This window comes from Procambarus clarkii, chromosome 31, assembly GCF_040958095.1.
Source record: "Procambarus clarkii isolate CNS0578487 chromosome 31, FALCON_Pclarkii_2.0, whole genome shotgun sequence".
NCBI lineage: Eukaryota > Metazoa > Arthropoda > Malacostraca > Decapoda > Cambaridae > Procambarus > Procambarus clarkii.
In genome coordinates this window covers 35029865-35046861 of record NC_091180.1, presented here as the reverse complement: position 1 = coordinate 35046861, position 16997 = coordinate 35029865, and the positions used below count along the sequence as shown (strand labels likewise).

Here is a 16997-nt window from a genome sequence, read left to right as displayed (position 1 = left end):
ACAAATACTTTTATGACCTAGATATACTGTATAGACAATTTGCAAGAGACATGCAGATAATTCAACAAAAGATTACAGTCTTGGTGAAAAATTCTTGTAACTCTCAAGAATATCATCAACCTTTCCATTGTGACACATCCAGGCTATTTGTTCAGGAACAGTCCTTATCTCTGTGTTTCTATATACATTAATCAACGGACAATCAAGAACATAATGGGCAAAGTGTGAGACCATAACATACCACATAGTTTACACTTCGTGTCATTATCATGAACACATCCCATATTCCCAGTAATATTTGTACCCAAGCCTAAGCCGCATGTACAAAGAGTCGCTCCATGCATTTCTCCTTTTACCATAAGTGAAACGGGTGTTTTGACTCACATACATATAGTGTTTCATGGTTTAACTTCTCTCATACATTATACCTCTCCTCTCCACTTCTGCCTGTGTCTGAATATTTCTGATTTTGCTTTTTATTTGTCTCATTGTGAATTCACATTCAATGTCAACTTGTGGTTTTGATATGGCACGTTTGGCCAAGTCATCTGCTACCTCGTTGAGCACTATTCCAACATGAGATGGAACCCACATGAATTTCACACTATGACCTTTCAGCTGTATCTCAGTTATCCTTTTCAAACAATCCTCAACTATGGACATGAATGAGACTTGAGAATGGTCCAGGACGGACCGAAACGTCGTCGTCCCTGCAACTTCTAGTGTGTGGTCTGGTCAATAAAATGGACATGAAGACTGTCAGGCCGGAGTTGCCACAAAGAGATAATTACCTAATTATTTCAATGTCTCTAATTTTTCATAGTTTTTTTTTGCTGTAATATTATTCAATAGTGTGTAGTGGTTATCTTCTTGAGATCTTGAGGTTATCTTGAGATGATTTCGGGGCTTTTTAGTGTCCCCGCGGCCCGGTCCTCTACCAGTGATATATTTATATAATAAAATGAGTGAATCATCGCTGTACTCAAAAATAAGGTGTGCATATTGTTGATTCAATTATGTTCATCAAACAGTAAACAAATATTTTGTCGGTTATTACACTATATACACAGGTTATATACAAGGATCTGTATGTTTTGTTCACCATAACGACCCACTAAGTTGCTATTATGAGTCAAAAAGTAACGAGGAGTGACCGCCACACACCAGCCGGGCCCTCACTCCCTCAACACCTCACTCGCCCACATTCTCCTCCCACCATACTCTTTTTGCTCTTATTCACTATATACAGACGTTATATATAAGTATCTACATTCGTGTTCACCATAACGAACCACTAAGTTGGCATGCTGAGTGGCAGTGGCAGCCCGCCACTGGCTGCTACTTCCTCCCTCTGATTGGCTGCTTGTTTGTTGCAGGGTGCGGTCACGGCGTTGGCGCTCTCTCAGTTGTTGGCTGACGTCTGGTGCGAGCAGGTCGCTGTTGTTGGTGTGTGGTGTGCCGGCTAGCCTGTGGGGGCAGCTGGCGTTATGGCGTCGTCGGTGACGCGGATTCGGAGGGTGGATTCTGCAGGATTGGAGTTCTCGGCGGCTGCTGATTGGGCGTTGGTGGAAGTGGCGCTTTTGGATGTTTTCCAGGTGGACCTGCTCACTGTTTACGGCCTTGAGAAGATCTCTGACAAGCGTGTGGTGATCAAGTTCTCTGCCCCTGGTCCATATCAGCGTTTTGTGAGTGATTTTGCTGGGCGTTCTCATCTGCTCCCGGGCTCTGCTGGTACTGTGGAGGTGTCGGATCGGTGTGTGGCGCCGACGTTTGTCAGCATCCATGGAGTTCCCTTGGACTTTCCCGAGGAGGTCCTTCGCACCTGCTTCTCTCGGTACGGTACTGTATTCACTCACCGTATAACCTGCCTCCGCTCAGGCCGCCTGTCGGGCTTGAGGACCAATGTGCGGACCCTTGGCATGCTATTCCTTCTGATATTCCTTCTCAGGTCAAGTTCTACGGCTTTAACATGCGGGTTTTCTATGAGGATCAACCACGCACCTGTTTTCGGTGTGGTTTGCGAGGGCATCTTGCGGCCGGTTGCACTGCTTCCGGGATGGGGGAACCAGCTATCTTCCAGGAGGGTGATTTTCCCCCCTTGGGGGTTGGGGGGGCCAAGCCAGGTGGTGCAGAGACCGTGTTTGTCCCCCGCGGCTCCTCCTCGTTGTTGGTAACCTTCTGCTTCGACTGATCCTACTCCGGCTGTTCAGCAGTTTGACCCACCTGGCTCGTTGGTGTCTGATGTGGCGCCCCCACTTCCTGTGCACGTCGTCACTGCGGAGGTTCATCGGGCTTCAGACGTTGCTGCCTTGGAGACAGGTACGTCTGTGGAAGCTGCTCCATCGTGTGTAGGTGGGAGTGGCGATCCTGCAGGCCCTTCGTGTGGGGTTGCTCCTTCGTCTGGTGGCCGTTCATCCGACGTGGTTGCTGCTGCTCCGGAGGTGCTGCGGTCCTCTCGTGGCTCTAGAGGGCCTTCCCCGGTCGCGACGTCGGACCAGCCCCGTCGTAAGCGGGAGGCACGGACGCATTCCTCTGACAGAGGTCCTCCCATTAAGCGAGGGGGGTCTACGGCTGGAGCTGCTGTGGCGTGCGCCCCTCCTCCTCCTCCCTCTGGTGGCCTGATGCGGTCTGTTGCACCCGGGGCCCCCTCTGGGGGCAGTGACGCCCCAGAAGCAGTTGCGGTTGATCAGTGGGTGGTGTCCTCTGGTGTGGAAGGTCCTGGACGGGATGCGCTGACGTTGAAGTTTACAAAGTCTACAAAGTGTGCGAGCGCCGGCGTTCCTGTGGGGCCCTCATCTGCAGGGTTGCCAGATGGTGCGCCTACTGTTCCTACTGCCTCCCATGTGGTAGGCTCTGCTCCACCTTCTACGGGGGCTGTGGGGTTGGTGGGGTCCTCATTGCCTTCCTGATGGCGCCCTCTCTGACTTGTGCGACGCTGAATGTGCGTGGATTGCGTGACTTGGCTGTACAGATGGGCTTGGTGGCTGTGCTTCGTGAGCAACGTGTAGATGTAGCCTTTATTCAGGAGCATAATGTGCGTGACTTGAGTGCTTTGTCTGGGTTGACTGATGATTTTCATGTAGTGCTTAATCCGCCGAGGATGTCCTTTGGGGGCATACTGATGCTGTTCTCCCGGAGGGCGTTCATTTCCGTGCTTCACACGGAGATGGATGAAGATGGCCGGGTGTTGTTCGCTCGTGTGCGGTACCTCGGGGTGGAGATTCCCTTATTGACTGTGTATGCTCCTTCTGGCACGGCGCGTCGCAAGGAGAGGGAGGAGTTTTTCCAGGGTGGGCTGTTACACTTCTTGCGTCATGACACAAGGGACATGGTTTTTGGGGGTGATTTTAATTGTGTCACTCTCGCACGGGATTGTAATAGTGCGCATCTGCAGAATGTTTCTCGGGCGTTGGTCTCCACCTTACAGAGTTGTGGGTTTCATGATGCTGCTCTCATGTTTGGGGGCGATTTGGAATTCACCTTTGCTATGCGAGGGGCGTGTTCCAGGCTGGATCGTTTTTATGTTCATGGGCGGGAGGGCTCTGTTTTTGCGTTTCGTACAGTTCCTGTTGCCTTTTCTGATCATTGTTTGGTTGTGGTGCGTGTTGCTGTTCGTAGTCAGGTTCGTGTGGGGAGGGGTTGGTGGAAGTTGAATTGTCGGTTGTTGCGTTGTCCTTGGGTGCATGAGGCGTTTCGTGGGTGGTGGGTGGGGCTTGTTGCTCGCAAGTGCGAGTTTTCGTCTGTGTTGGACTGGTGGGAGTGGTGCAAGGTGAAATGCAAGTCCTTTTTTGTTGTGGTTGCGAGGCGTGAGGCGGCGGGGCGGTTTGGTTTGTTGCGCTTTCTTCAGGTGCGGTTGACTCGGTTGTATGTGTTGCTAAATGGTGGGGCTGATTGTTTTGATGCTATTTCGGTGTGTAAGGAGCGCATTTGTGGTTTGCGGGAGGAGTTGGCAGAAGGGGTTCGGGTGCGGGCTCGTGTTGACGAGCGTGTGTCTGGTGAACAGCTTTCTCCTTTTCTTTTACGAAAGGAGAAAGCCCTTCGGGACTCGGTTCTTTTCACAGGTCTCCAGCGTCCGGACGGTTCTGTTTTGTCTAACACGGATGGGGTCCTGTTGTATGTGCAGCAGGAATTGGAAGCGCTGTATGGGAAGGTAGGGGTGGATGAGGATTTGGCTGCTTTCTTTTTGCGTCACTGCTCTCCTGGTTTGTCGGCTGCGGGTTGTTCCGCTTTGGTGAAGGACGTGTCGTCGGCTGAGCTCTGGGATGTGGTGCGGTCTTTCCGTTCCGGCAGAGTGCCTGGCTCGGATGGGCTCCCTGTGAAATTTTATGTGACTTTCTGGGATGTGATTGGGGAGGCTTTTTTGGAGGTGGTGCGATTTTGTTTCCTGACCTGTTCCTTACCCGCATCCCATTATGATAGGGTTGTGAGGTTGCTTCCGAAGCCAGGTGATTTGCGTTTTCTGTCGAATTGGAGGCCGATCACCCTGTTAAATGTTGATTATAAGGTTGTCTCGAAGTTGCTGGCAAGTCGGTGTCGGGATGTTATTGGTTCTGTGGTTTCGGTTGAGCAATTTTGTGGCATTCCGGGTAGGTCTTTGCTTCAGTGCAATGCTCTTTTACGTGATGTGCTTCTGTGTGCCTCTGAGCTTCGCCTACCTGCGGCGATGCTCAGCTTAGATTGGTCGAAAGCATTCGACCGTGTGTCGATGGGCTTTGTGCTGCAGGCTATGGAGAGGTTCGGGTTTCCTCCGTTGTTTCTTTCTTGGGTTCGTATGTTGTATGCTCGCTGTCATAGTCGTGTGTGCATTAATGTTTTTTTTAGTGCTCCCTTTGCAGTTCGCCGCTCGGTGCGGCAAGGGTGTCCCTTATCTATGCTCCTTTATGTTATTTTTCAGGAGCCTTTGTTTCGTGCGGTTCAGTCATGTGCTTTGGTGGTTCCTCCGAGGCTGCCTGCTGGTCTCTGTTTACCGATCTGTGGGTATGCTGACGATACGGTTCTGTTTGTGGCGACCGATGGCTCTGTGGTTGCGGTTCAGGATCTTGTTCGGCGTTTTGAGCTGGCCACTGGGGCCCTTGTTAATAGGGATAAGTCCTGTCTGATGGGGCTGGGGAGCTGGACCTCCCGTTCGGTGTGGGCGGGGTCGTGGTTTCCAGTGGTCAGGTCGCTTCGGGTTCTCGGAATTACTTGGTTTAGCTCGTATGCCCAATCCTTGGAGTGGAATTGGGATGCGGTGTCTCGGTCGGTTGAGGTGGCGGTTGGTTTGTTATCCTCGCGTCCATTGACGGTTTATCAGCGGGCGATTGTTGTTACTAGCAAAGTTCTTTCGAGGGTGTGGTTTTTGGCTCAGTGCTTCCCCCTGGATCGGCAGCGTGCTCGTAGGTTGGAGTGCAGAGTCTATCGGTATGTGTGGTGTGGGAAGTATCATCCGGTTCGTCGCTCCTCCATGGTTTTGCGGGTGGAGGAGGGGGGTGTTGGCATCCCTGATGTTTTTACCAAGGCATTGGCTTTGTTTTGGGTGTCGTTGCGTCAGTATTTGGTGGTGGGTGGGGGCCTCGGTGCGCTTGGGATTTATTTCTGTTCTGTTCGGTTTAGCTATTTGCTTGAGTTAGGGGTTGGGTGTGAGGTCGCCTTTTGTACACCTGCTGTGTATTCGTGGGCAGTTGGGATTCTGCGGAAGCTCTGTCGTGTTCCAGGGTTTTTGTCCCTGTCGTGTCGGGGGGTTTATGGGGTTCTCCTTCATCGTGTGAGCCATCGGGTTGAGGGTTTGTTTCCATGCTGGGATTGGGGGGGGATTTGGTTGGTCTTGGGTGGGCGGCATTTGGCTCCGCAGCAGCGGGAGTTTCTCTTTCGGATGCTGCACGAGTCCTTGCCGTCGAATGATCGTTTGTGTATGCTTGGGTTGCGTTCTTCCGCGACATGTGCACATTGTGGATTGGTTGAGACGCAGTTACATGTGTTTTATTTTTGTGAGAGGGTACAGGGTTTAGTTGCTTGGTTGCGTGATGTGATTGTGGTGTTCTGTGGGCTCGGGTTTCAGGGGGATGTTTTACGGTTCCTGTTTCTTTCGTTTCCTCAGGGCTCCGGGCGGCTTCGGAACACTCTGAGTGTCTTGATTGCGGATTATGTGTTTTGCGTGTGGGTTGGGCGTTTGGAGGGCTATGGGGTTCGCCGGATTCTGGGTTTTCTGCGGGGGCGTTTGCGTTTCACATGGTGGTTGTTGCGGCGTGCTTTTCCGGTGAGGTTTGCTGATTGGTTCACTGACGCGTATGTTCAGGGTGATGCTTTGGGGTTGGTGGGGGGTCGGGGGTTTGATTAGTGTTTTGGTGTGGTGTCGATGGATTTGGGGGGGGGAGGGCTTCTTGGGTCATTTGGGCGTTTGGGTTGTGGGTATTCCCCCTGCCCCCTGAGGGCTTCCTCGGCGGTGCGTTGTGTGTGTTTGCCTGCGCTGTGCTTTTGTGTTGCTCCTTGTGTGTGTGTCCTTGTTGTGTGTGTTTTGTGTTCCTTTGCCGGATCCTGCGTGTTCCGCTGTTTTTTTTTGTGTGTTTATTTATTTGTGTGGGCGTTTTTTGTGGTGTGTATGTGTATGTATCTTTTCGTTTGTTCCACCGGTTCTTGCGTGCTCCGGTGCTGTGCTCCTGGTTATGTGGGCTTCTGCCTTGTGTGTGTGGCCCTTTTGGGTACTTTTATCCGTCATGCTTCATGTAATTTTTCCCTTGTGTTATTTTAATTTATTTTTTTTTTTTTTTATGCCGCTGGCTTATTATGTGTAGCTGCTCTGTGTGAGCCTTTGTGTTCTCTGTGTTCCTCATGTGGATCTTGTGTTATGCATGATTGGATTTCTTTTTATATTGTATTCTTGTACAAAAAAAAAAAAAAAAAAAAAAAAAATAGGAGAAAGTCTTCATGCTCTTGCATTTGTTCTGTATAATGTTTGTTGTCTTCAGAGTTCTTTGGGTTCTTTACTGTGTACTTTGTCAGGCTTTGTATCTTTTTTATTGTGTATATTGTACTTTTATAAATAAAAAAAAAAAAAACTTCCTCCCTCCCTCAAGTCACCTGACTCGCCCACATTCTCCTCCCACAATACTGTTTTTGCTTTTATTTACTATATACAGATGCTATATATAAGTATCTACATTCGTGTTCACCATAACGAACCACTAAGTTGGTATGCTGAGTGGCAGTGGCAATGGCAGCCAGTGGCAGCCCGCCACTGGCTGCCATTCCCTTCCTCCCTCACCTCACCTGACTTGCCACCATTCTCCTCCCACCATACTGTTTTTGCTTTTATATACAGACATTATATATAAGTATTTACATGTTTTGTTCACCATAACTGTACATCTATGCTTGTATGGTGAGTAAAGGCACAAAGACGTATCTACTCACACAGTCAGCTGGTGGCGGCTGCCCTCAAGGCCAGACGCACTAATATCTCTCCTCCAACAATACTGTTTGTGGTGTTATTACGCTATATACACACATTATATATAAGTATCTACCTGTTATATTTACCATACTTGTACAAGTAAACTGGTATGGTGCCCAAAGACCATAGTGGTCACCAGTAAACAACATGATAAGTTGTGCAGACGACGCCACCTCCCTCACCAAAATGGCGACTCCCAACCTAATCCTATTGCTGTTTATACCCTTTATAAACACGTTATATATAAGTATCTACATTTGTGTTCACCATAGCGAACCACTAAGCTGGTATGGTGAGTGCAGTCAATAAAAGGTGGCCACACCAGGCAACAAAAATAAGGCAAGAAAGAGAAGGGTGGGCAGACTGCATATTTTTGGATTGTCAGAAAGCCTTTGATACAGTGCCACACAAGAGGCTAGTGCGAAAGTTGGAGATGCAGGCTGGAGTGAGAGGGAAGGTACTCCGGTGGATAGAGGAGTACCTAAGCAACAGGAGACAACGAGTCTGTGTGAGGGGTGAGGTCTCAGATTGGCGAGACGTCACAAGTGGAGTCCCGCAGGGGTCAGTCCTTGGACCTATACTGTTTCTGGTATATGTAAATGATCTCCCAGAGGGTACAGATTCGTTCCTCTCAATGTTTGCCGACGATGCAAAAATTATGAGGAGGATTGAAACAGAGGATGATAGTAGGAGGCTACAAGATGACCTGGATAGACTGAGTGAATGGTCCAACAAATGGCTGTTGAAGTTCAACCCGAGTAAATGCAAAGTAATGAAACTAGGCAGTGGAAACAGGAGGCCAGGCACAGGATACAGAATAGGAGATGAAGTACTTAATGAAACAGACAGAGAGAAAGATCTAGGAGTTGATATCACACCAAACCTGTCTCCTGAAGCCCACATAAAGAGAATAACGTCTGCGGCATATGCGAGGCTGGCTAACATCAGAACGGCGTTCAGGAACCTGTGTAAGGAATCATTCAGAATCTTGTACACCACATATGTAAGACCAATCCTGGAGTATGCGGCCCCAGCATGGAGCCCGTACCTTGTCAAGCACAAGACGAAGCTGGAAAAAGTCCAAAGGTATGCTACTAGACTAGTCCCAGAACTAAGAGGCATGACTTATGAGGAAAGGCTGCGGGAAATGCACCTTACGACACTGGAAGACAGAAGAGTAAGGGGGGACATGATCACAACCTACAAAATCCTCAGGGGAATCGACCGGGTAAACAAGGATGAACTATTCAACACTGGTGGGACGCGAACAAGGGGACACAGGTGGAAGCTGAGTACCCAAATGAGCCACAGAGACGTTAGAAAGAACTTTTTCAGTGTCAGAGTAGTTAGTAAATGGAATGCATTAGGAAGTGATGTGGTGGAGGCTGACTCCATACACAGTTTCAAATGTAGATATGATAGAGCCCAATAGGCTCAGGAATCTGTACACCAGTTGATTGACAGTTGAGAGGCGGGACCAAAGAGCCAGAGCTCAACCCCCGCAAGCACAATTAGGTGAGTACACACAGTCAGAAGACAACGCCACCACCCTCCCTCCCACAGCATTACTCCTCCCTCCATGGAGCACAACACTAAATATCACCACAATCCTGCTATTATCAAAACCCTGATCAGTTTTATCACAGTCAGGGGTCTTCTGTAATAATATCATCACTACATAATAGCATGAACAAGTAAATTATGGCATTTTTAGGCGATGCTGTGGTCACAATCTGAACAGCAGTGCTTTGAGCTCATGCTGCGTGCGTCAGGCTTGGTAGCTCACTCAATATTGAGGCCCCTAACACCCGGGAATTTGGCCCACGATTTTTTAAAAAATGGCGTCTGTTTACAAGAGCCCTGATGAAGGTTTGGTGAACCCTGTGTATCTGCGAGCCGTTTAAAGTACTCCAAAGCATCATATGATGCGATGTGCAATTTACTGCAAGTCGGTCAAAACATCATATGATGCGATGCGCAATTTACTGCAAGTCGGTCAAAGCATCATATGATGCGATGCACAATTTACTGCAAGTCGGTCAAAGCATCATATGATGCAATGCGCAACTTAAGGGTTAAGGCAGTGTCTGGGATGCTCCCGGACGCAGGTTCGCATCCTCGTCACGGAACTTATGGATTAGTTCATTTGATGCATCACGTTAGTGTGATTTCTATGTGTAATGATGTAAGGGCGAAGAGGGAGAACGGACTATTGACATAGCTTGAGTACAGGGGAAAGTTGTGTAAAACCCTGGTTTGTGCCTCGGAGAGGCTGCGGGATCCAGTAAGATCAGTAGAACTTCGGTTTCATCTCTTTTACCCTGTCGTAGCTCAGTTGACTAATGCAGTGTCTGGGATGCTCCCGGACGCAGGTTCGAATCCTCATCATGGCCCTAGTTGATTTGTTCATTTGATGCATCACGTTAGTGTGATTTCTGTGTGAAATGGTGCAAGGGCGAAGAGGGAGAACGGCCTATTGACATAGCTCGAGTGCAGGGGAGAGTTGTGTAAAATCCTGGTTTGTGCCTCGGAGAGGCTGTAGGATCCAGTAAGTTCAGTAGAACTTTGGTTTCAACTCTTTTACCCTGTCGTTGCTTAGTCGATTAAGGCACTGTCTGGGATGCTCCCGGAAGCAGGTTCGAATCCTCGTCACGGCCCTTGTGGATTTGTTCATTAAACTAGACATCTTAGAAAAACTATATCAATTGGAATATTCGCTGGTGGACTTTACTTTGTACAATATGAATTAGCAAATATGGAAGATTGTGGTCACATCAACCACAATCTTCCCCCTTGCCTCAGCTACGTCATAAGCGGCCACCGACCTAGTCCCTCCTACTCAACATGACGTCACTTCTTAATGACGGTGTATGAATCCTGATCTCAAACTCTACCGTTTTGTTGGCCTGGCATACATACTTAATCCAGATTAGTTATTACAATAATTTCTGTAATTGCTGAAATATTCATTACTTGTTGCTAAAAAACAAATGAGACGGCCATCTTGTATTCTAACGTGTTAATCCCTAAATCCCAGGGGAGATGAATTATGCTCGCCTCCCAGGTACTAGAATACCAACAGTCTGCATCTTTTGGGAGACAATAAGGCACAATAAGAATTCAAGAGAACAACATAGAGCACATAGAGGTGTCTAGAGACGAAGCTGAAAAAATGCTCAAGGAGCTAAATAAGAACAAAAAAGTTTGTCCAGATGGAGTTTTACCATGGGTTCTGAGAGAATGTGCACCTGAGCTCTGCATTCCACTTCAACTGATTTTTCAGGCATCCCAGTTTACAAGAGTTGTAGCTGATGTGTGGAAAATGGCTAACATATTTCCAATCTACAAAAGTGGAAGCAGGGAAGGCCCCCTTAATTATAGACCTGTATCATTGACAAGTGTGATAGTCAAAATATTGGAAAAAAATAATTAAAACTAAACGGGTAGAACACCTGGAGAGAAATGATATAATATCAGACAGACAATATGGTTTTCGATCTGGAAAATCCTGTGTATCGAATTTACTCAGTTTCTCTGATCGAGCAACAGAGATATTACAGGAAAGAGATGGTTGGGTTGACTGCATCTATCTGGACCTAAAAAGGCTTTCGACAGAGTTCCACATAAGATGTTGTTCTGGAAACTGGAAAATATTAGAGGAGTGACAGGTAAGCTTCTAACGTGGATGAAAAATTTTCTGACTGAAACAAAAATGAGGGCAGTGATCAGAGGCAATGTATCGGACTGGAGAAATGTCACAAGTGGAGTACCACAGGGTTCAGTTCTTGTACCAGTGATGTTTATTGTCTACTTAAATGATCTACCAGTTGGTATACAGAATTATATGAACATGTTTGCTGATGATGCTAAGATAATAGGAAGGATAAGAAACTTCGATGATTGTCATGCCCTTCAAGATGACCAGGACAAAATAAGTATATGGAGCACCACTTGGCAAATGGAATTTAATGTTAATAAATGTCATGTTATGGAATGTGGAAGAGGAGAACATAGACCCCACACAACCTATAAATTATGTGAGCAATCTTTAAAGAATTCTGATAAAAAAAGATATCTGGGGGTGATTCTAGATAGAAAACTATCACCTGAGGACCACATAAAGAATATTGTGCGAGGAGCCTATGCCACGCTTTCTAACTTCAGAATTGCTTTTAATTAAATACGTGGATGGCGATATACTAAAGAAATTGTTCACGACTTTTGTTAGGCCAAAGCTAGAATATGCAACGGTTGTGTGGTGCCCATATCTTAAGAAGCACATCAACAAACTGGAAAAGGTGCAAAGACATGCTACTAAGTGGCTCCCAGAACTGAAAGGCAAGAGCTACGAGGAGAGGTTAGAGGCATTAAATATGCCAAAACAAGAAGACAGAAGAAAAAAAGGTGATATGATCACTACATACAAAATAGCAACAGGAATTGATAAAATCGATAGGGAAGAATATCCTTAGACCTGGAACTTTAAGAACAAGAGGTCATAGATTTAAACTAGCTAAACACAGATGCCGAAGAAATATAAGAAAATTCACTTTCGCAAACAGAGTGGTAGACGGTTGGAACAAGTTAGGTGAGAAGGTGGTGGAGGCCAAGACCGTCAGTAGTTTCAAAGCGTTATATGACAAAGAGTGCTGGGAAGACGGGACACCACGAACGTAGCTCTCATCCTGTAAGTACACTTAGGTAATTACGTGGTCCCAATGTAAGGTTTATGACAGATCTGTACTTTCTACAACAAACTAGTTTGTTACAGGGTGATGGTTAACATTGAACACTACCGGGGTGATGGTTCACATTGAACACTACCGGGGTGATGGTTCACATTGAACACTACCGGGGTGATGGTTCACATTGAACACTACTGAGGTGATGGTCCACATTGAACACTACCGGGGTGATGGTTCACATTGAACACTACTGGGGTGATGGTTCACATTGAACACTACTGGGGTGATGGTTCACATTTAACACTACCGGGGTGATGGTTCACATTAAACACTACTGGGGTGATGGTTCACATTGAACACTACTGGGGTGATGGTTCACATTGAACACTACTAGAGTGATGGTTCACATTGAACACTACCGGGGTGATGGTTCACATTGAACACTACTGGTGTGATGGTTCACATTGAACACTACTGGGGTGATGGTTCACATTGAACACTTCCGGGGTGATGGTTCACATTGAACACTACTGGGGTGATGGTTCACATTGAACACTACTGGGGTGATGGTTAACATTGAACACTACTGGGGTGATGGTTCACATTGAACACTACCGGGGTGATGGTTCACATTGAACACTACTGGGGTGATGGTTAACATTGAACACTACCGGGGTGATGGTTCACATTGAACACTACTGGAGGTGATGGTTCACATTGTGCACTACCGGGGTGATGGTTCACATTGAACACTACCGGGGTGATGGTTCACATTGAACACTACTGGGGTGATGGTTCGCATTGTGCACTACTGGGGTGATGGTTCACATTGTTCACATTGTGCACTAAAAGGGTAATGGTTGACATTGAACACTACGGTGGTGATGGTTCACTTTGTCCACTACTTGGATAGAGGTTCACATTGTGCACTACTGGCGTGATGGGTTATATTGTGCACTACTGGGGTGATGGTTCACATTGTGCACTACTGGGGTGATGGTTCACATTGTGCACTACTGGGGTGGAGGTTCACATTGTGCACTTCTAAGGTACTGGTTGTCGTAAATCCAACACATAACATATTAATGCTAAACAATTCTAATCCAGTGTAACCATCAAACCTTGTTATTCTATATACAGTAAAAGTTAGACAGTAATTGTTTAAAGAGATAGGAGATTCCAAGATATCATTAAAACAAAAATATATTACACATCTCATTTCTTTAAACCCTCAGTTTAAACATTAAACTTAATAAAATGTATTCACTATGACTGGCTTATATAATTATCAATAAAACTACAAGCTCTCTTGCTATTTTCTAATAATATCAGTTAATATTGGAAACCGAGAGAGAGACGCCTCTTTTGTGGAGGTCAGTCATGGAATTTGTGTACCCACACAAACAGAGAAAGGCTTACAGAGGTCACATCAGACGTTGCAAAATCTATCGCCCAAACGTAATTAAGCCACAGAGATCTCATTATCAACGGGAAGAGCTAAGTATCCGACTTTCCCCACATCTTTTATTAATTACTATCTTGAGGTTATCTTGAGATGATTTCTGGGCTTTAGGGTCCCCGCGGCCCGGTCCTCGACCAGGCCTCCACCCCCAGGAAGCAGCCCGTGACAGCTGACTAACTCCCAGGTCCATATTTACTGCTAGGTAACAGAGGCATCAGGGTGAAAGAAACTTTGCCCATTGTTTCTCGTCGGGGCCCGGGATCGAACCCGGGACCATAAGATCATGCGTCCAGTGTTCTGTCCGCTCAGCCACCGGCTCCCTTGGGTACTAGCTGTACCCGGCCACAGCAACTTCTCACTTTCCCCTCGTCCGCCCCACCATTTCCCCCTCCCCCGTCCCCATCGTCTTCCCAACCATTTCCCACTCCCTCGTCCTCTCGTTCTCCCCCACCATTCCTCCATCCCCCGTCTCCTCACCCCATCCCCCACTCCCTCGTTCCCTCGTCCTCCCCACCATCTCCATCTCCCCCGTTCCCTCGTCCTTCCCACCATCCCCCACTTCCCAATCATCTTGTCCTCTCCACTCCCCCATCACGTCCTTCCCACCATCCCCCTCTCCCTCGTCTCCTCGTCCTCACCACCATTACCCCCTCCCCAGTTAAGTCGTCCTCCCCACCTTCTCCCACTCCCCCATTCCCTGGTTCTCCCCACCATCCTGCACTCCCCTGCCCCCCTCCTCCTCCCCACCATTAACCCCTCCCCTGTCCCCTCATCCTCCCCACCATCCCACACTCCCCCGTCCCCTCGTCCTCCCCTCTATCCCCCACTACCACGTTCCCGCGGCCTCCCCACCTTTAACCCCTCCCCCGTTCTTTTGTCCTCCCCACCATTCCCCACCCCCTTGTCTGGTGCGTTCCCAAATGATTTGATGTTCCCTATCAGAAAAATGGGAATGTCATATGATCTGATGTTCTCATCACTGAAAAAAAAGAACAGGTACAAAAAAATAAGAACAGGTAAAAAAAACATGAAAAATAAAACAAATTAACTATACTCATGCAATGAACGGTATGGTAAAGAACACAGCTTAATTCCAATGCAATGTCACACAAAATAGTTAAATCAAAATGAAAATTAATCAAAATCTATGAAAATTAAATTTATCAAAGCAATCAGAAACATTGAAATGGAATCATAACATATTTAGAACAGTATAGCGTGTGTTGCTTTTACATGCATCCAATGGCGCTGTTTTTCAATAAAAGCATGTTTTTACCTGTCACAGGTGTGGCATCTCTATAGTAGGTATATAAAAACATGCCCGTATTCAAATGGAATGTTGTGCAAAAATTTGAGACCATTCAGTGAAGAACTTTTGGAGATAACAGCATGTGTTTCTTTTATGTGCAACAGATTGCGCTGTTTTTCAAAATAAGCATTTTTTACCTGTCATAGGTGTGGAATGTATACAGTAGGTATATAAAAACATGCACGTATTCCAATGCAATGTTGTGTCAAAATTTCAAAGCAATCGGTAAAGATATTTCGGAGATTTCCCTCACACGAAAACTCACATGAAAAACAAAGTTTTTCAAATAAAGTTCGTTTTTACGTGTCACAGACGTGACATCTATATAGTAGGTATATAAAAACACGCTCGTATCTATATGGAATGTTGTGTCAAAGTTTAAAGCAACCGTTGAAGAACTTTCGGAGATTAGCGATTTTGAACAAAGAACATTTACATTTTTATTTCTATAGATTGATCACTATTAAATATTAGATTGGTAAGCCGGTTATTAGCAGAAACAGCCTAAAAGTAGTGTAAGCCTAGTCTGTTTTAATCATTACACTTAATTTCACATGTCACACCCGTACTTTATATGTTGGTGCCATTGTTATGGCCCATTCATTTGACACATAACTTTGTGATCCATGCGACATAATAGAGTTGGCTACACACATAACCTGTGATATCTTGCAAGCACTGGCTGCCCAACAGACGCCATTACAGAGCCAGCCGCCATTTTATAGTGCCAGATGGCATTACATAGCCCAGGACCTGGACCATATGTGCCATACCCTAATTTGATGTTTAAGGACCAGCTCTCTCACACTACAATCACAGCTGAGGCTCTCTTCTCAAGATGTATTAACAGAGTAGATTGTAGTATTAACACATTATACTGTAGTTTATTCAATACCACCATATATGGTATAATTTATATAAAATTAGAGAAAGTATGTGACTTATTTATCACCACCAATTGTGGAATAAGCTGTGTACATTTAACAACCCCCACTCCGTATTCAGGAGAAACTTGGCAGGCTGAATCTAAAATACAGTTCACTTAGAATTATAGTTCAATATAAATAATTAAACAAAAAATAATAAAGTGGATACAATATAACAAATTAAATATGCAAAATTAAAAAGCACATTACTGCCTACTAGGATTACCCCTTATAAGTATGGTCCTCAACAAACCGGATCAACCAGAATTTACCAGTGGTTCATCAAATCTAGAAATACACTCGATTTCAGACCTATAAATTTGGTCCTTTGGACCAAGATCCTGATTAGGATCAATTAAATTACTAGTGCAATAACACATACATATAAAGGATAGCAGCAATACAAATTTCTAACCAAGCTCTATCAACCTCGGCCAACAGTAAATTGAACTTACTGTAAACAACAAGCACCAACATTGTTCCAAGGACTGAACCAAAGAACAAAATGTGCAATTAAATAACTGTAACTGAAACTAATGCTGCCAACATAATATTAACATATTAACAGCAGCTCTTAATTAGTCTCACATAATAAATAATTATTCCATTACAAGAGGTTGATCCATTACAAGAATTTGATAAGAAGCTTTTACCCCCATATATGTATATATAATTCAAGAGTTTACTAAACATTTAAAATATAAATATTGCAATATTCTATCCTATTTTACTGTATAATAATACCATTTATTTACTGCCAACTCTTATACAAGGGTAGGACAATATTTGACTGGAGTTGTTGTATCACCAAGTCTAACCTAATTAATTGTGCTAACCTGGTGCAAGGGTAGGAAATATACAATTATCTAGAGTTTAACTAATTGTTCAGCCTAGCAAGTATTTAAACATTGTGCAGTTTACCTATAATCATTAACAACACGAGTTGTGTTGTACATAATTACTTGTAACATTATCATATATATACTTTACTTATAATCATTTCACCTTTGAGTATTAATGAGTGTGTCTGTACCATCTAAGTGTGATAAATGAAGAGCCAACTTGAAGTAATCCAACAAAGACACTGGTTACCACTCAAGTCATTAAGTGTGTATGATTATACAAATTATTATAATTTTTATGCCAACCTCCTAGAAGGAAGGATAAATAGCCTTGGGGCTATTAC

The 16997-nt window shown here is 45.5% G+C and overlaps 1 protein-coding gene across 1 annotated transcript; it reads left to right on the top strand.

The window, feature by feature from the left end:
- Positions 1–1487: 1487 nt before the first annotated feature.
- LOC138370272 (uncharacterized protein Rv2082-like) lies at positions 1488–2909 on the top strand. Its single transcript, XM_069334285.1, has 2 exons — positions 1488–1844; positions 2214–2909. The coding sequence occupies exons 1-2, from the start codon at positions 1488–1490 to the stop codon at positions 2907–2909; spliced, it is 1053 nt and encodes a 350-aa protein (XP_069190386.1).
- The last annotated feature ends 14088 nt before the right edge of the window (positions 2910–16997 follow it).

What these genes read in the sequence shown, in the direction of transcription:
- LOC138370272 (XM_069334285.1), top strand. Translation starts at nt 1,488, where the DNA reads ATGGCGTCGTCGGTGACGCGGATTCGGAGGGTGGATTCTGCAGGATTG. An exon ending in GCTTCTCTCGGTACGGTACT is followed by an intron (nt 1,845 to 2,213) that starts GTATTCACTCAC and finishes GCTGTTCAGCAG; the next exon opens with TTTGACCCACCTGGCTCGTT.